Source organism: Galeopterus variegatus, unplaced genomic scaffold (assembly GCF_000696425.1).
Source record: "Galeopterus variegatus unplaced genomic scaffold, G_variegatus-3.0.2 Scaffold1, whole genome shotgun sequence".
Taxonomy (NCBI): Eukaryota; Metazoa; Chordata; class Mammalia; order Dermoptera; family Cynocephalidae; genus Galeopterus; species Galeopterus variegatus.
Window position 1 is genome coordinate 2,173,782 of NW_007726112.1, and position 18,053 is coordinate 2,191,834.

The window sequence follows — 18,053 nt, forward strand, 5'->3', positions numbered from 1 at the left end:
AGAATTGAAAGATAATACAAATCTTTCCATGAACATTTTGAATTACTTAATGCTACTGAACTATATACGCTTACAAATGGTTAGGATGGTAAATTTTATTATGCATTTTCTACCACCATAAAAAATATTTTTAAAAAAATTAGAAAAAAACAATCTACTTGTTTGACAGTGTTGCCTTGATTGGAAATTGATCAGTCAAATGGCTTAAATGATAGCATATCACATTTAGTTATTGATTTTCTTCTCTTTATGGTCAGTTAATTAGTTAATAGGACATTCTACTTTTAGTGACTTGCTACATTAATTTACCCTTATACCTGTAGAAGATACAATGGTCATATCTAAAGAAAAAGAAAAAAGTATTTATTAATTTTTTTAAAAGTCGAGCATCCACATCCACGCTAAGAAAAATTAGACAGGACAAGGGTGAACAATGAAGAGGGGAACGAGGTGTCTAAGTGTAACCAAAGTGGCACTTGATTCTTTTGATTAGATTCATGTGGAAACTGACCCCACCTATCTACCCTGGAGTTTCAGTCTCAGTGTAGTGTGGCACTCTCTTTCATGTTGTCTTTTAATCAAATTCACGGAGAAACAGACTCCAGAATGCATCTGTTTTACCAAGACCTCCAACATACTTGCCACTTCCTGTGTGTTTGATCAATAGATCAATATAGTTAACCAATGTGATTTTCTGCATAACATCCATTCAGTCCAAATGCTTTTGGACTCTATTGTGACAGAAGGTAGAAGAGTTAACATAGCTCTGGAGCAAGACCATAGATGTATACTGTTATACTTCCCCATGAATGTTAACTACTTCTGATAATCCTTCTTGATAGTAATAGGGAAAAAATGCATTTTCCAGGTCAACAGCTGCATACCATGTACTTGAGGCCATGTTAACCCACTCTAGCAAAGATTCCACATCTGATATAGCAGCAGCTGCAATTGGTGCTACCACTTGATTGAATTAGAAGTAGTCCATTATTATCCTCTAGAATTTGACAAATTTTTGTTGTGGCCAGACTGGTACATTCTTGAGGTCTTTAAAGGTGGCACTAACTCTGCCAATCCTCCTCACATGTATTTAGTACTATGGCCAAGGCAAGTAGTTTCAGAGCCCTCTAATCCACTACAATATTTCTTAACCCCACAGACTGAAGAACCAATGTGAGGGTCCTGTCAACTACCAAGTATGTCTATTGGTACTATTCAGGGACCTGGGAAATGATCAGTGGAGGATTGGGTTCCCCAGAAAACACTCTGAGATAGAGATTTGTATTCAGGGAGTTTGTTGAATATAGCTATCAGCAATAACACCTGTGAGGATTTATGTTGAGCAGAATTTACTACAGGGAGAAGTTAAATTACGGTGCAGTTGCAATAGAGGCCTCAGTAGATTTCACAGGCAACTATGAAGCTCAGACAGCCCTTAAGAGTCATCCCAAGATGAGGCAAGGGTGGTAACATTTTGTACTCCTTATTGTTCATTCATTGAATTTAGTATGCCATAGGGGAGACGCCTCCCATAGACAAAAAGCAGATCCCTTCAGCTGAAGGTAATTCCTGAAGAGGAATTCAGGTGTGAGCCATCAGCAGGCAGCACCACTGGCAAACGAAGAAATAAGTGCCTCATTCCTTACAGGAAGATAGTTATGACTCACTATAACATCCACTACTAGGGTTTCCAGATTTAGAAAATAAAAAACAATAAAGAAAAATATTACATGGGACATACCTATACTTAAAAATTATTCATTGCTTATCCAAAATTCAAATTTAACTGGGCATCCTGTATTTTAACTGGCAATTCTATCCACTACACATGTACTAAAGGGCAAATAGAAGAAAAAAACTTAAGAATATTAATGAATTTCTCCTTTTATAATCTTACATTTTAGATAGTGCTAATCGCACACTGACATTGGAGACCAAAAATAAAAATTAGCTAACCTCAACAATTTTTGCTCTATTCGAAATCCTGAGGTTGTCTAATTATAGGGATTCAATGCTCTTCACTATGTTTTACAGAAATAAACATAACTATGCTTAGAGAGAACATTGTAGCATTATTAAAGAGGCTGGATTGTAAGAAAGACAGTACACAATATACAAAAGAGGAAAAGAACTAGGGCAGTGGCAGTGGAAATAGAAAGGAGGGGATGAGAAGAGACACCACTGAGATAGAGTTCAAGAATTTACTGAATGCATGACATACAAAAATAGGTGAACAAAAACTAGTAAAATTGTATTTTCTTGACTTTAGGTAAAAGGAGGAAAAGAGTTTAAAATAGTACAAGATATATGTAAAAATGTAGGTTTGGAAGGAGAAAATTATATTTTGACATATCCATGAGTATGTACACTATACATGAATAAATTAACTAATATATTACACCAAGCTGTTGTTATTAAGCAGATGATCATTTTCTACTAAATTTATTGCACCTGAGAATTTATAGATATTTTTAACCACTTGGCATTTATACAAGCTGTACTCAGGATGTTAAATTATACCAGTAATTCTGTTAGCTAAATATATGCACACAAATCCTAACAAACACTAATTTTTAAGTTTAAAATCTTAACTGAAAGAAGAGTTTATATTTATAAATATATTTGTCTACAATAGTGATTTCCAAATCTATTTTATTTAAAATAATTATTGTATATTATCTACATTACTAAAGAAGCTCTTAAAAAGAGGAATACTGCAATCTAATATCAAAATTAGCACACAGAAAGAAATAATTAAGACAGAGCAAAACTAAATGAAATAGAGACCCCAAAAATGATACAAGAGATCAAAGAAACAGAAAGTTGGTTTCTTTGAGAAGATAAACAAAATAGACAAGCCATTAGGTAGGCTAACTAAAAAAAGAAGAGAGAAGATCTAAATAACAATAATCAGAAATGAAAAAGGTGGGCCGGCCCGGTGGCGCACTGGAGAGTGCGGCGCTCACGCCGAGGGTTTGGATCCCATGTGGAGACCGGTTCCCGCTCACTGGCTGAGCACGGTGCGGGCGCGACAGCGAGGGTTGCAATCCCATTACCAGTCAGTAAAAAAGACAAAAAAGGAAAAAAAAAAAAAAAGAAATGAAAAAGGTGACATTACAACTAATACCTCAGAAACACAAAGAATCATTACAGACTATTATAAACAACTATATGCCAACAAATTTGAAAACATGGAGGAAATGGATAAATTTTTGGACACATACAGACTACCAACACTGAACCAAGAACAAATAGAAAACCTGAACAGACCAATAACAAGCAACAAGATTGAAACAGTAATCAGCCAACAAAGAAAAGCCCAGGACCAGATGGCTTTGCTGCTGAATTCTACTAGACCTTTAAAGAGTAATTAATACCAATTCTCTTAAACTATTCCAAACAAATTGAAACAGAGGCCTTACTCCCAAACTCACTCTATGAGGCCAGCATCACCCTGATACCAAAACCAGACAAAAATGCAACAAAAAAAACTACAGGCCAATATCTCTGATGAATATAGATGCAAAAACTTTCAACAAAATACTAGCAATCAGAATACAGCAACACATTAAAAAAATTATATACGATGAACAAGTGGGATTCATCCAAAGGATGCAAGGATGGTTCAACATACACGAATCAATAAATGTGATATACTACATCAACAAAATCAAGGAGAAAAACCATATAATTATCTCCATAGATGCAGAAAAAAAGCATTTGACAAAATTCAATGTACCTTCATTATACAGGCTCTCAGCAAATTAGAAGGAAAGTATCTAAACACAATAAAAGTCATATGTGACAAACCCACCACCAATATCATCTGGAATGGGGAAAAGCAGAAAGATTTCCTCTTGAGAACATGAACAAGAAAAGGATGCCCACTCTCACAACTCCTATTTACCATAGTGTTGGAAGTACTAGCTAGAGCAAACAGCCAAGGGAAAGAGATAAAGAATATCCAGATTGCAAAAGACTAAGTTAAACTGTCCCTGCTTGCAGATGACATGATCCTATATATAGAAAAACCTAAAGACTCTACAAAAAAATCTTAGAGCTGATAAACAATGTCAGTAAAGTTTCAGGATAGAAAGTCAACATGTAAAAATCAGTAGCTTTTTCAATACTCCAATAACAAACTAGCAGAAAAAGTCATCAAAAAAGCAAACCCATTTACAATAGTCACCCAAAAAATGAAATACCTAGGAATCAATTTAACCAAGGAGGTGAAAGACTTCTACAATGAGAGCTACAAAACACTACTGAAAGAAATTAAAGAAGACACAAAAAGATGGAAAAACATTCCATGTCCTTGGATTCAAAGAATTAACATTGTGAAAATGTCAATACTACCCAAAGCGATCTACAGATTCAATGCAATCCCCCTCCAAATGCCAATGACATTCTTCACAGAAATAGAAAAAACATCCTAACATTCATATGGAACGACAAAGGACCTCAAATAGCCAAAGCAATTCTGAGCAAAATAAAGCCAGAGGCATAACACTATGTGACTTTAAATTATACTACAAAGCTATAGTAACCAAAACAGCATGGTACTGGCATAAAAACAGACACTCAGACCAATGGAACAGAATACAGAACCCAGAAATCAACCTACATGCTTACAGGCAACTGATTTTGACAAGGGCAACAGAAACATGCACTGGGGAATGGACAGCCTCTTCAATAAATGGTGCTGTGAAAACTGGACATCCATATATAGAAAAATAAAACTAGACCTGTACCTCTCACCATATACCATAATCAACTTAAATGGATTAAAGACATATATAAGACCCAAAACTATAAACCTGCTACAAAAAAACATAGGGGAAACACTTCAGGAAGTAGGACTGGGCAAAGTCTTTATGCACAAGATCCCAAAATGACAGGTAAAAAAGGAACAACAAACAAATGGGATTATATCAGCTAAAAACCTTCTGCACAGCAAAATAAACAGTTAACAGGCAAAAAGCCTATAGAATGGTTCAAAATATTTGTAAACTATGCATCTGACATGGGATTAATATCCAGAATATACAAGGAACTCAAACAACTTAACAGTAAAAAAGAGTAACCCAATTAAAAACATGGGCAAAGAAGCTGAATAGGCATTTCTCAAAGGAAGATATACAAATGGCCAACAGACAGACATAACACATACACAAAAAATGTTCAACATCACTCAGCATCAGGGAAATGCAAATCAAAACCACATTAAGATATTGTCTCACCACAGCTAGACTGGCTACTATCAAAAAGATTGAGAATAACAAATGCTGGCATGGATGTGGAGAAGGAGGAACCCTCCAGCACTGTTGGTGAGACTGTAAGTTAGTACAACCATTATGGAAAACAGTATGGAGATTCCTCAAACTACAGATAGAATTGCCATGATTCAGCAATCCCACTACTGGGTGTATACCCAAAGAAATAGAAATCATCATATAGAAGAGATACCTGCACTCCCATGTTTATTGCAGTTCTATTTAAAATAGTAAGAGTTGGAAACAACCTAAATGTCCATTAACTGTCAACTGGATAAGGAAAATGTGGTATATATGCATAATGGAATAATACTCTGCCATAAAAAGGAATAAAATATTGCAATTTGCAGCAACATGGAGGAACTTAGAGAAACTTATGGTAAGTGAAATAAACCAGATACAGAAAGAGAAATACTGCTTGTCCTCTCTCATAAGTGCAAGCTGGAAAAAAAGAAAGACACAACAATCACAATAGTTCCTTGAAATCTCAAAATTAGAGAATGGAACTGAGGACACAAGACATGGGAAAGGGATAGAGGAAGAGAGATTAGGGAAAAATTGGTAAAGGGACACAAAAATAAAAATGTTTACATTGTGTAATGATAAAATTAAAAAAAGAAAAGAAATTCATCTTATCAGAAATCTGAAAAAAGTCATTAAGGACATATTTGATGCTCAATTCCTACAGAATCTGGAATTTTTCTGTGCTCTACAGTGTGCTCAGAAAACTCTCAGCATATAGAGGGCCAGCTGTCACCCAGTTCCTTGGTCATCTTGGTTTAAGATTTTTTTACAGCCTCTTCTTCCTATAAGGACTTTTCCAGATGCTGAAAACTAGCCTCAAAGGACTTTCATAGCAACAACATACAAGAGGACTGAAATATACATGGTCTGGATTTCTTAATTTTTTTGTTTTCTATTTCTATGGGTTTAGTTATCCATTTATTAAAAAAATATTGTTTATTCAATTAAAAATCAAATAAATTAATCCATTTAAGGGGGGAAAAAGTGTAGTTCTTTACTTTTCCTTTAATTACTTGAATGGAGGAATTACCAACACCCTTATTCTCAGTAATGTTACCTTTCTCACTGGTGCTTTCCTACTTTCTCATTTTATATGATGCTGCCAATTGATTCTTCCTGAATCATGACATCCATCACATCACCCCTGCATTATTTTCTAATTCTGGGTGATCAATCCAGAACCACTAATCGATCTACAAGTTTTTGTGTGCATCACAATAGGACCCTTCACAGCATCCTTAAATGTACACAAATTTATATGGCTATTTAGTATGGGCTGGGGAGAGAACATACATTAGAAAATCAATAAAAGTGAGGGTTTTCCTATTTTCCTTCAAAATGCTAAAATATACTGTTACCAATGACTTAGCCACAATTATTAGCTTCTGGGGTTAAAACATGCACTGTAGACAACAGTAAACAGAACAAAATCTGGCTGATCCATTTGTGTTCTACCAACCAGAAATCTCTTTTAATAAACATTGTACACTAACATGTGTATTCCCTAGCCATGCCCAACAAAAGAAAATGTATGTAATATACGTAGACACAATAATTAAAATTACCTTAGTAAATCTTATTTTTGTATTATGTATTTTTCATCCAAAAGGGCCATTCAGTATTTTACTGTAATTGTTTATAAATTATTAGCTCCTAATTATCAGTAATATGTGTGGATTATCCATCACAATCTTTAAACCCAAAATGGCTTTTCCCCAGAATTAAATACAGATGGTCCACAACTTAAGATAGTTTGACTTAAAAATTTTTTGGGCCGGCCCGGTGGTGCACTGGAGAGTGCTCCGCTTGGGAGCGCGGGCGGCACTCCCGCCGAGGGTTCGGATCCCATGTGGAGACCGGTTCCCGCTCACTGGCTGAGCGCGGTGCACGCGCAACACCGAGGGTTGCGATCCCATTGCCGGTCCCCGGTACGGGCCCGAAAAAAAAAGATTTTTTGACTTTAATGATGGTGCAAAAGTGATATGCTTTCAGTAGAAACTATTTCAAGAATCCACACAACCATTCTATTTTTGACCTTCAGTACGGTATTCTATAAATTAGATGAGATATTCAACACTTTATTATAAAGTAGGCTTTGGTTAGATGATTTTGCCCAACTCTAGGCTAATGTAATGGTTCCAGTACATTTAAGGTAGGCAAGGCTAAAATACACTATGATGTTCTGTAGGTTAGGTGTATTAAATGCATTTCCGACTTTTGGTATTTTCACCTTAAGATGGGTTTATCAGATTATAACCCCCGTCATGAGTTGAGGAGCATCTGTATATTTCTAGGCTAACTTCTTGCTTTGTTAGGTTTTTTGGTGTGTTTTTAGTGAATATAAGCATAGCTCATCAGGGCATGACATGAATAGAAAGGTAAATATGCAGTTGAAAAAAATGTAATACAATGATATTTCAAATCCAAAGAGAAGTTACTTTTATATTCTTCATTACCAGCTTAGATTTTTCAAGTTTTTGCTCCCTTCAATTTAGGTAATGAATGTGGATAGCACAACAAATCATTAGGCCCACCCAATAAATATAACCTTGCACCTGAGTATTTTCTGTGCACCAAACAAAATGTCAGGAACAGAAGGTATAGTTGTTGAAAGTTGTTTCTAAATATTATATTAACTCTCCTGTTATATAACTGTTGTAGCTAAAGGTAAGATCCAAGAACAATAAATTTAATTGTAATCTAAATGGTTACATTACAATGCTTAAAGTGAAAAAGCTCTTCTCAGCTCAGTGGGTTATTAAGAGATGTCTCTAATTATTTGTACTTAAGATCACCTGGGTTTCACTTTTCAATCAAAAGATGACTAATATTATATACCTTGAATCTCACTAGTAACAATTTATTGTTAAAAAAAAAAATGAGCTAACATTGTGGGTACATTAAATTGTGATGTAACAATTGTCAGTATTTCTGTAACTCTCATGCCAGGTACCATTCAAAGTACTTTTCCCTTAATTCTCATAAAAACCTTAGGAAATATATTCCATTGCTACTCTTAGTTGAGAAAACTGAGGTACAAAGAAGTTAACTGGCTGGCAGAAGATTCTACAACGAATAAGGAGCAGAACTGGTATTTGAACTAATGATTCCAGAGCCTGTAGAGTTAACCACTAGACCATACTACCTCCCTGTTGAATATCTGTCCTTTTTCCTATTGACAAGACCACATGTAAATGGTGCCACTACCTCCCTCATATATACATACATACATATATGAGAAAAACTAGAACGTCAATTGTTCTTAATTCTTTTCCTGTGACAGCCTACTCTGACAACACAGGTTAAGTTAGATGTCCCTCCTACCCTATATTCACCTTTCACACAACACTTGATATGCTAATGTGTCATCATGTTTTCTTTTTATTCCTCAATTGATTGTAATTCCTTGAAGAAAGGATTATTGAAAGACTGGCGCACAACACAGTGCCCGGAATATGTACAATGTTATATATGTTAAGTATGCTGGATGAATAAACACTTCTCTTTGTTTGCAGGTCTGCCTATTGGCATTCCAGACCACACAAAAATAATCATATTTACCCTTCATCATTGCACCACAATTACTTTGATGCTAACTTTTGCAATTCTCTACAACGTGAAATACATTTGGAAAGCACACAATAGCTATCCCAAGAAAAAGAATGTCTTACCTTCTAAATCTTCTTTCTCAAAGTGTGTTTTGAGAATAGAACGAGTTCCACCTCTATCCACAATGGCCTCTTCATCATTTCTCTGTGGAATGGGGTGAAAGAAGATTAAATAACATTCATATTATCTTAATTTCAAAAAATAAAACAATAATATCTAATATTAGGAGTTTAATTCAGTTTAAATCTACTTGTGCATGAGTAGTCTATTTGATTATTAAGTATTGATTTAAAAAGGAATCTAAAATGAATTTGACCACATATTCAGAGAAAGAATATTCTTTCATTTTTCCATGATATCAAAGGCAGTCAAACATTCCAGTTAGCATCTTTTGTTAGTGAGATGAAAAACAGAAAATAACCAGTTATCCTGTCAACATAGTAACATGCATTTTTATCCCCAATAAAGAATTCTTATTAACAAGATGACATTTTGAACTATACAAGGAAAATATAAAAATCATTAGTATTAACACCACTAATGCTGTGGTAGGGTGAAATAATTTCACTGACATTAAAAATGGGGTTGGAGGGATCTAATCCCTTGAAAGCAATTAGTAGCAATTATTAGATAAATGACAAATCTAATTACTTTGCTTCAGTATAAAGCATTTTGTTCAAACTACATAGAAAATTATGATCATGTGCATTACACCTTCACTTAAGTTCTATATATTTTTTACCTTTTTAGAATGGCTGGGCAGAGACTACGTCCCTTGAACATTGCACACGTACTCAAAACAATATACTCACTAATTTGGTACTCAATAAAACAATAAGGGGAGGGTTAATTATAATCCATTTTTACCATGTGGGAATGGACAAAATTCAAAACACTGAATTAAGTGAGATATAAGCTATTTCCAACTTTTATCTGGTTGTAAACACCTATGTAAATATTGCCTTAAAAGTGAACACTGAGCACAAAAGGAGAAATGAAAAAATAGACTAAAGATGATTGAAGTTTCCAAGATCTGTTTCTAAGTTTATTCTAGTATATGACTGTTAGAAAAAAAAAAAGATTTTTGTTGTTTTCTTTGAAAGCCAAAGAGTATACTGAAGAAGAAGAAAAAAACTCATCTTTATTTCTATCCATCAACTATACTGGAACATCAAACATTGGGGACCTGTTTTTCTTTCATTAAGAAAACAATCTTTGACTAAGTGCCATAATTTGTAGTACTGAAAATAAGAGTTATGAACAGAACAGAGAAAGAGGGAGAAAAAATAGGGCAATGTCTCAATCTTGGGTAATTCTTGTAAACAGGATACATGAAGAATTAGAGTAAGGAGAAAAGAAATAAAAGAAGAATCAATAGTGTGAAGCTACACATAGATTTTTAAAAATCATGTAAAATTATCTTCCAATGTTGTTGTACTTGGACTACATGATCATTGGTAAACCTGACAGGGGGAACATATAAGGAAAATACCAAAGTCAATCCTGACAAATGAAAATAATGAGGTAATCTATGGTGAAGAGATGGGGAGAGAGGACATAGATCATGCCCTGAAAGACACTGCTAATTCTTCTCAGGACCCACTCCCACCACCCCTTTTTGCTTCTAGACCTATAAACAGACTTAAGCCCCAGCAGGCCATGAAAGGTAAGGTAAAAATGTGGATCATGAGGAGTTTAGCTATACTCCAAAATAACTGCAAGATTTTTCCAATTTATACAGACAAAAATCTGGGGAATGGATATTAAAGGTGTGGGATAATGGTGGAAGGAATATAAAGGAAGTATAGGCTGAATTTATTGATATGGGCTCACTAAGCAGAGATTCCAAATTCAATGCTGTAGCTCCGAGATAGAAAGGGCTTTAAGAGTTTGGTTGGTTGGGTAAAACATGGACCAAAAGATGGTCTACATTAAATGAAGGTGAAATGTCAGAGATGCCTTGGTATAATGGAGAGGAAAGTGTCCAAAAGCTTAGGGAGATTGAAATGTTAAAGCGGATATATCATAAAAGGCCTGCTCACCCATGCCAGGAAGGTTCAGAGGACACACCCTACTTGATGGCTGTGTGAAATAAACTTGTGAAGGAAACCCCAGTATTCTTGAAGAACTTTGTGGTCTTTCTTCTCTGTAGGTCAGGAATTAAAATGGAAAATTCTATCCTCTCCTCAAACTGGGATCCTTAAATGCAAGGAGGTAATTAGATCCAAGGGGAGCAGGGGCCAAGTGATAGCACTTAATTGGCAGACAAGATTGGTGTGGTTACCATATGGACAGCAGAGTTAAAACAGTAAGCAGGGGCTGAGCCCGTGGCGCACTTGGGAGAGTGCAGCGCTGGGAGCGCAGCAATGCTCCCGCCGCGGGTTCGGATCCTATGTAGGAATGGCTGGTGCGCTTATACCACACCAAGGGTTGTGATCCCCTTACTGGTCACGAAAAAAGACAAAAAAAAAAAAAAAGAACAGTAATCAGGATAGTCTTACTCACATAGACCTATGGTGTTGCCTGGTTGATCAAGGTGTCCCTAGAAGTGAAATAGATGGGCAGTCTACTAAATTCTTATTTTATCTGTATAAGCAAAAAAGTTTTAGGTCAAGTGAACAGAAGTCTAACTTCAACTATCAAAACAGAGAGTCATGGTCAACTAATTCCCATACTTGAGCCAATTTACAAATCCAGAATCCCTTGAATGAAGGAAAGGCCAGGTCCACTTGAGAAAGGACACTGCTACACTGCCAAAAATTTATTGTCTTTCACACAGCCTTCCCCAAGGGGATCTATTGCCTTTTCCCAGGGTGGCTGTGCAAAAAAGGGACAAAAAAGGACAAAAAAGTCCTTGAGGAAAAGGAAATAATCAGACTTTTGGGAGATTACTGGACATTGGCTTTGAACTGACACTAATCCCGGCAGACTACGACCCACCAGTCAGAGTAAAGGCTCGTGGATATCAGATAATTAATGGAGTTAGTCCATCTCACCATAGGTCCACTGGGGTCTTGAACACATCCTATGGTTATTTCCCCAGTTCCAGAATGAATAATTGAAAGATACGCAGGTTATAATTAGAGGAGTCTTCAAAATTAGATTAGTGTTTTTCTTTTCAAGTCAGTTAGACCTTTGTATGTTTGAAGGTTAAAGGTAATGTGCCATTACAGAGGAGAACTGAGATGCTAGGGAAGAAGTAAATGAAAAATCCCCCTGGCCCAGAAGCCAGGAAAGAATATGACACTGATCTAAGCACTTAGCGACTAGCATTAGAAATAGGGAATCTTTTCTGAGATTTGGAAAGATGATTGGGAGGGTTGTTATACAGTCAGAGATGTTCTGAAGAAACAAAGAGAAAGGGTAGGTGAGGAAGCTTCTATTAGGTGGCTTTGTTTATTGGGCAAACCGAAAGGTGACATCTTCAAATAGAGTAGTAGAGTACATGAAGGAATTGAGCCATAGTGAGGAATAAAACTTTCAAATTCCTTTGGAGAATATTTTAGTTGACATTATTAGTACCTTTTTAATGATAATCAGAATAGACAACTATTCCCAGGTGCTCTAATTTGAGATGGCCAATGCAAAGGATTCTAAGAAAAAAAATACCACAATACTTTCTATTTCGTTTAGGTAAAGCATTAAAGACAGTTAAAACCCCTGTAAGAGCAGAGTATAGCAAGTTGCACCATTCCTAGACATTAACATGTGTTTCCAATGAGCTTTTCTGATTAGCTATTAATGTCTTAGGAATGTCTTCATAGAATTTAGATACTAGCCTGCTAAATGAGGTAGAAGTTACATAGTTAACTGTTTTCCTATTTATAAGGATGAAATGAAAGCAGTGTTAAAACACGAAACAGATATTATAGTCAGATGTCTAAGAAGGGAAAACTGTACCTCACACACATTCTGTTTTACAGCAAATAAAGTTTTAAAATTCTCATGTCTGCAAAAAGTCCTGAATTATTTACATATATAAATGCTTTTTAATTCCTCAACATGATCTTGATAAGATTTGGACTACAGGACTAAAACTGGAAATTAATAATAAGCAAAACTCTGGAAAATATACAAATACATGGAAACTAAACAATAGGCTCCTGAATGACCTATGGGTCCAAGAAGAAATTAAACAGGAAATCAAAACTTTCTTGAAACCAATGAAAATAAAGATACATCATACCAAAACCTGTGGGATACTACAAAAGCAGTACTGAAAGGCAAATTTATTGCAATAAATGCTTACATCAAAAGAACAGAAAGACTTCAAATAAACAACCTAATGCTATGCCTCACAGAACTTGAAAAACAGCAACAATCCAAACCTAAAGGTAGTAGATGGAAAAAAATAATTAAGATCAGAGGAGAACTAAATGAAATAGAGACCCAAAAACAATAGAAAAGATTAACAACAAGTTGGTTTTTCAAGAAGATAAATAAAATAGACGAACCATTAGCTAAGTTAACAAAAAAAAAAAAAAGAGAGAAGACCCAAATAACAAAAATCAGAAATGAAAAGGGAAACATTACAACTGATACCACAGAAATACAAAGAATCATTAGAGACTGTTATAAACAAGTGTATGACAACAAATATTAAAATCTAGAAGATACGGGTAAGTTTCTAGACACATACAAACTACCCAGACTGAACCAAGAAGAGATAGAAAACCTGAACAGACCAATAACAAGCAACAAGGTTGAAGCAGTAATCAGCAATCTTCCAATGAAGAAAAGTCCAGGTCTGGATGGCTTTACAGCTGAATTTTATCAAACTTTTAAAGAGGAGTTAATACCAATTCTCCTCAAAGTATCCCAAAAAATTGAAACAGAAGCTACTCTCCCAAACTCGTTCTATGATGCCAACATAACTCTGATACCAAAACCTGATAAAGACACAACAAAAAAAGAAAATTGCAAGCCAATATCATTGATGAACACAGATGCAAAAATCCTCAACAAAATATTAGCAACCAAAATACAGCAACACATTAAAAAAAATTATACACCATGATCAAGTGGGATTCATTCCAGGGATGCAAGGATAGTTCAACATACAAAAGTCAATAAATATGATACATCACATCAACAAAACAAAGGCCATATGATTATCTCAATAGATGCTGAAAAAGCATTTGACAAAATTCAACATTGCTTTATAATAAAGACTCTCAGCAAATTAGGTATATAAGGAAAGTATCTCAACACAATAAAAGCCATTTATGACAAGCCCACCACCATTATCATTCCGAATGGGGAAAAACTGAGTGCCTTTCCCTTAAGATCAGGAATGAGACAAGGATGCCCACTCACACTCTCATCAACAAATGGGACTATATCAAACTAAAAAGCTTCTGCACAGGAAAGGAAACAATCAACAGAGTGAAATGACAACCTACAGAGTGGGAGAAAATTTTTGCTAACTATGCATCTGACAAGGGATTAATATCCATAATATACAAAAAACTCAAGCAATTACACAGTAAAAAGACAAATGACCCAATTAAAATATGGGCAAAGGAGCTGAATAGACATTTTTCAAAGGAAGACATACAAATGGCCAACAGGTACATGAAAAAATGCTCAACATCACTAGTCATCAGGGAAATGCAAATTAAAACTACACTGAGATACCACCTCACCCCAGTTAGATTGGCTATATTAAAAAAGATAGTGAATAGCACATGCTGGCAAGGGTGTGGTGAGAAGGGAATGCTCCTGCACTATTGATCGGAGTGTAAATTAGTACAGCCACTGTAGAAAACAGTATGGAGGTTTCTCAAACAACTACAGATAGATCTTCCATATGATCCAGCAATCCCACTTCGGTATATATACCCAGAGGAATGGAAATCATCATGTCAAAGGGATACCTGCATTCCCATTTTTGTTGCAGCTCTGTTTACAATAGCCAAGACATGGAACCAACCTAAATGTCCATCGATGGATGATTGGAAAAGGAAATTGTGGTATACATACACCATGGAATACTACACTGCCATAAAAAAGAATGAAATTCTCCCATTTGCAGCAACACCGATGAGCATGGAGAAACTTATGTTGAGTGAAATTAGCAAAGCACAGAGAAATCAATACCACATGTACTCACTCATAAGTGGGAGCTAAGAGAGAAAGAAGGAAGGAAGGAAAGACCACAGTTTGGACTTACAAATGGAGAGAACATACCTTGGGATATAAAATGGAGTGGAGGGGGCAAAAAGGAGGGGGAGGCAGGTTGGGTTAATTGGGTGGGGGACACGGGCTACAAACACAATTTGTGGTAATGGGCATGCTGCCAGTATGAATCTGGCCTTCACATTTTTGGCACGAGGGGTGACAATCAGCTTTGTATCTCATGAATATTCATAACCAATAAATAAACAAATAAAATAAAAATGGTTAATTACTCCCTAGTCCCTGAAAAAAAACAAAGATTTGGACTCCATGTTTTACAAATCAGTACTTTCAGGTAAATTATGATAGATATATTGCAACCTAGGAAGACCAGCTCTCATGTGCTTCACACAGCAAAATATACATGTCAGTGGAAGGACATGTTTTTTAGCCTAAGGTCCTGTGTCTTTCTGACGTGCTGAAACAGGTCAGAGCAAAGTGTCTGAAATCTGAGTCTAAGAAATATACAGTATAAATGAGAGAAAATTAGAGAATAAATTAAAATGAGCATAGGATTCAGAGGCCATTGCTGCTCTTTGGCAAAGTTTAAAAACCTGTCAGTTTGAGCAATAAAAGCAATAAAAAATATAAAGACAGAATTTACATAATTTTCCTGAACCAGACAAATGCAAGTTTCAGTCTATTTACAGCTGTTATTGATAGATTTACAAATCAAATGTATCATCTGTACAAGACAGATGCAAAAATATGTCACTTTGAAATATATCTCTGCCTTCTGAGAAGTTGTTAGGCCGAATGTCAAAACCTTAGTCATGTGTCCATGTTCAAAGGTCAGAAGGAGTGCTATTTCACTATTTGTTACAATGGCAGTCTCTTAAAAACAATTGCAAAAGGAAAAGTTTTATATGGAAGATAAGAAGATGTTTTTCCTATACAATAAAACATTTAATTTTTATTTCAAGGACTCAATCAATTTTCAACCATTTTCAATTATCCAAAATGGCTCTTCTCCTTTTTTCATATAAAGTATGTGCTGCCCTCAAATAAAGATAATTCTCTTGAATAGCTAATGGAAAGAAATTGAGGTAAAGTAAAATTTGTAGCAGAAGTAGAAGTGGCATCTAAATTTTGAAAATAGTTGATACTTAATTGCTATACAAGTTGCAAGTAGAAATGACTTGATTTTAATGTTTCTTTGAAAGAGAAAATAACTAGAAGCTAGAAAATGAATATAATTCAGTGTGTCTCATTGTGAAGCTTCTTATACATTATGCTTTTTAAATACTCACTAGATGTTCCATAAAACCATCAAATGTATGATCTTTTAGGCTGAAAATTCTCAAGATATAAATTAATGTGATTACTTGTATTGGAAGTTCTCTACTTTGGTTATGATTAAAAAAATTATTTCAATATTATTCAAGATTTTTTTTTTTTTTTTAAAGATTATTTCAATATTATTCAAGATTTTGTTTTTTTTTTTTAAAGATTATTTCAATATTATTCAAGATTTTGTTTTTTTTTTTTAAAGATTATTTCAATATTATTCAAGATTTTGTTTTTTTTTTTTAAAGATTATTTCAATATTATTCAAGATTTTGTTTTTTTTTTTTAAAGATGGGATCCGAACCCGGGGCCTTGGTGTTATCAGCACCGCACTCTCCCGAGTGAGCCACAGGGCCGGCCCCTTATTCAAGATTTTTTAATAGAGCATTTCCAGTCCTTGTTTTTGCCAAGAGCAAGTAAACATGGGCTATGATTAAGGGAACACAGAGGGGCATACAGCACTGGGTACCAGACTTCGTGGTAGTCTGGTAGTAAGATATGTTAGTAAGATAAATTTTAACTTAATTTTGTACTGTTACTTGCTTTAGATTTGTTGAGTATCAGAAACATTAATGCACCCTAATTTCCACGTTATTTACTCATTTAGGAACAAACTGTAGCACTTTGTAGGGAAGATAATGCAAATACATTACACTGCCCCTCAATAAAATTTACCCTTGCTATATCTTGGGGGGAACGTTTATAAGATGATTGATTCCAGTAAGTAGTAGAGGAAAATGTTTTAAAAATTTGGGAGGCATGACTCCTAGTGAGAAATACATTTTATATATCACAACATAGTCACATATTCATATATACGTAACCAAAACGAGTTTCAGAAATTGATACTTACCCTTACTATAAACAAAGCACTCTGATATTTTCCATCCTATTCAAAATATTTTCTATTTCATTTAAAAATACTAATCACTTTCCATTAAATTTTTTTCAGGATTTAATAATGGGTTATGACCTGCAATTTGAAAAACATTGGTATAGACTGTGGCCGTGGAACAGAGAAATAGTAACTAATCCACATAGAAATCACATCTTAAGTCCAACTACATAGGCTTCTAACCAAATGAACAAATAATGATTTGTTACTTTTCAAGGTAATATTTTTCAATTTTTCACGTTTCAGTCATGTTAAGTTTAGAAACATATGATTTATAATTGCATAAATCATATATCTTTTGCTGAATTATTTTGACTTTTTTCCTCTTTCATCAAAAAAGTAATGGTTTACTCTTCCTAATTCCACTGAAGTACATATCTCCCATGCCTTCTCAAGTAAGAGCAAAGAGTATTATCTACATCCTTGCTCCAGTTAAACCCTGCTTATAACCACACAGAATCTGTATTCATCCATTTTAAAGGCAAACTTCATGTACTTGGCAGATGCCAAAAGCACTCTGATTTTCTGCAATTTGATGACTTCTAAACAGTAAGACATTTGTGTTTGGAATCCAAATGTATAAAAATGTAATTTAGGAACATCTCCACCTCCAAAATAATCTTTTAAAGGGAAGAGTTGTTGCTGTTGTTGTTATTTTTTACTAATAGTTAGTTACTATTTACAAATCTTAGAGAGTAATAGCAGAAAAAAGAGCTTTCTAGCTCAGCTCTCTCATTTGAAGTGTCCTTGAACCAGTGCATTCTCTCCCAGAAAAACAACTAATATGG

At 34.9% G+C, this 18,053-nt stretch overlaps 1 protein-coding gene across 7 annotated transcripts in view; it reads right to left on the bottom strand.

The window, feature by feature from the left end:
- The window catches only part of SLC4A10 (solute carrier family 4, sodium bicarbonate transporter, member 10), a 356,167-nt gene that overhangs the window by 211,900 nt on the left and 126,214 nt on the right, over nucleotides 1-18,053 (bottom strand). For all 7 annotated transcript variants that reach the window (XM_008590142.1, XM_008587567.1, XM_008588852.1 and 4 more), the window contains exon 2: nucleotides 8,969-9,050. In XM_008590142.1, coding sequence (XP_008588364.1) covers nucleotides 8,969-9,050 — 82 coding nt within the window. The remainder of the gene's footprint in view (nucleotides 1-8,968; nucleotides 9,051-18,053) is intronic.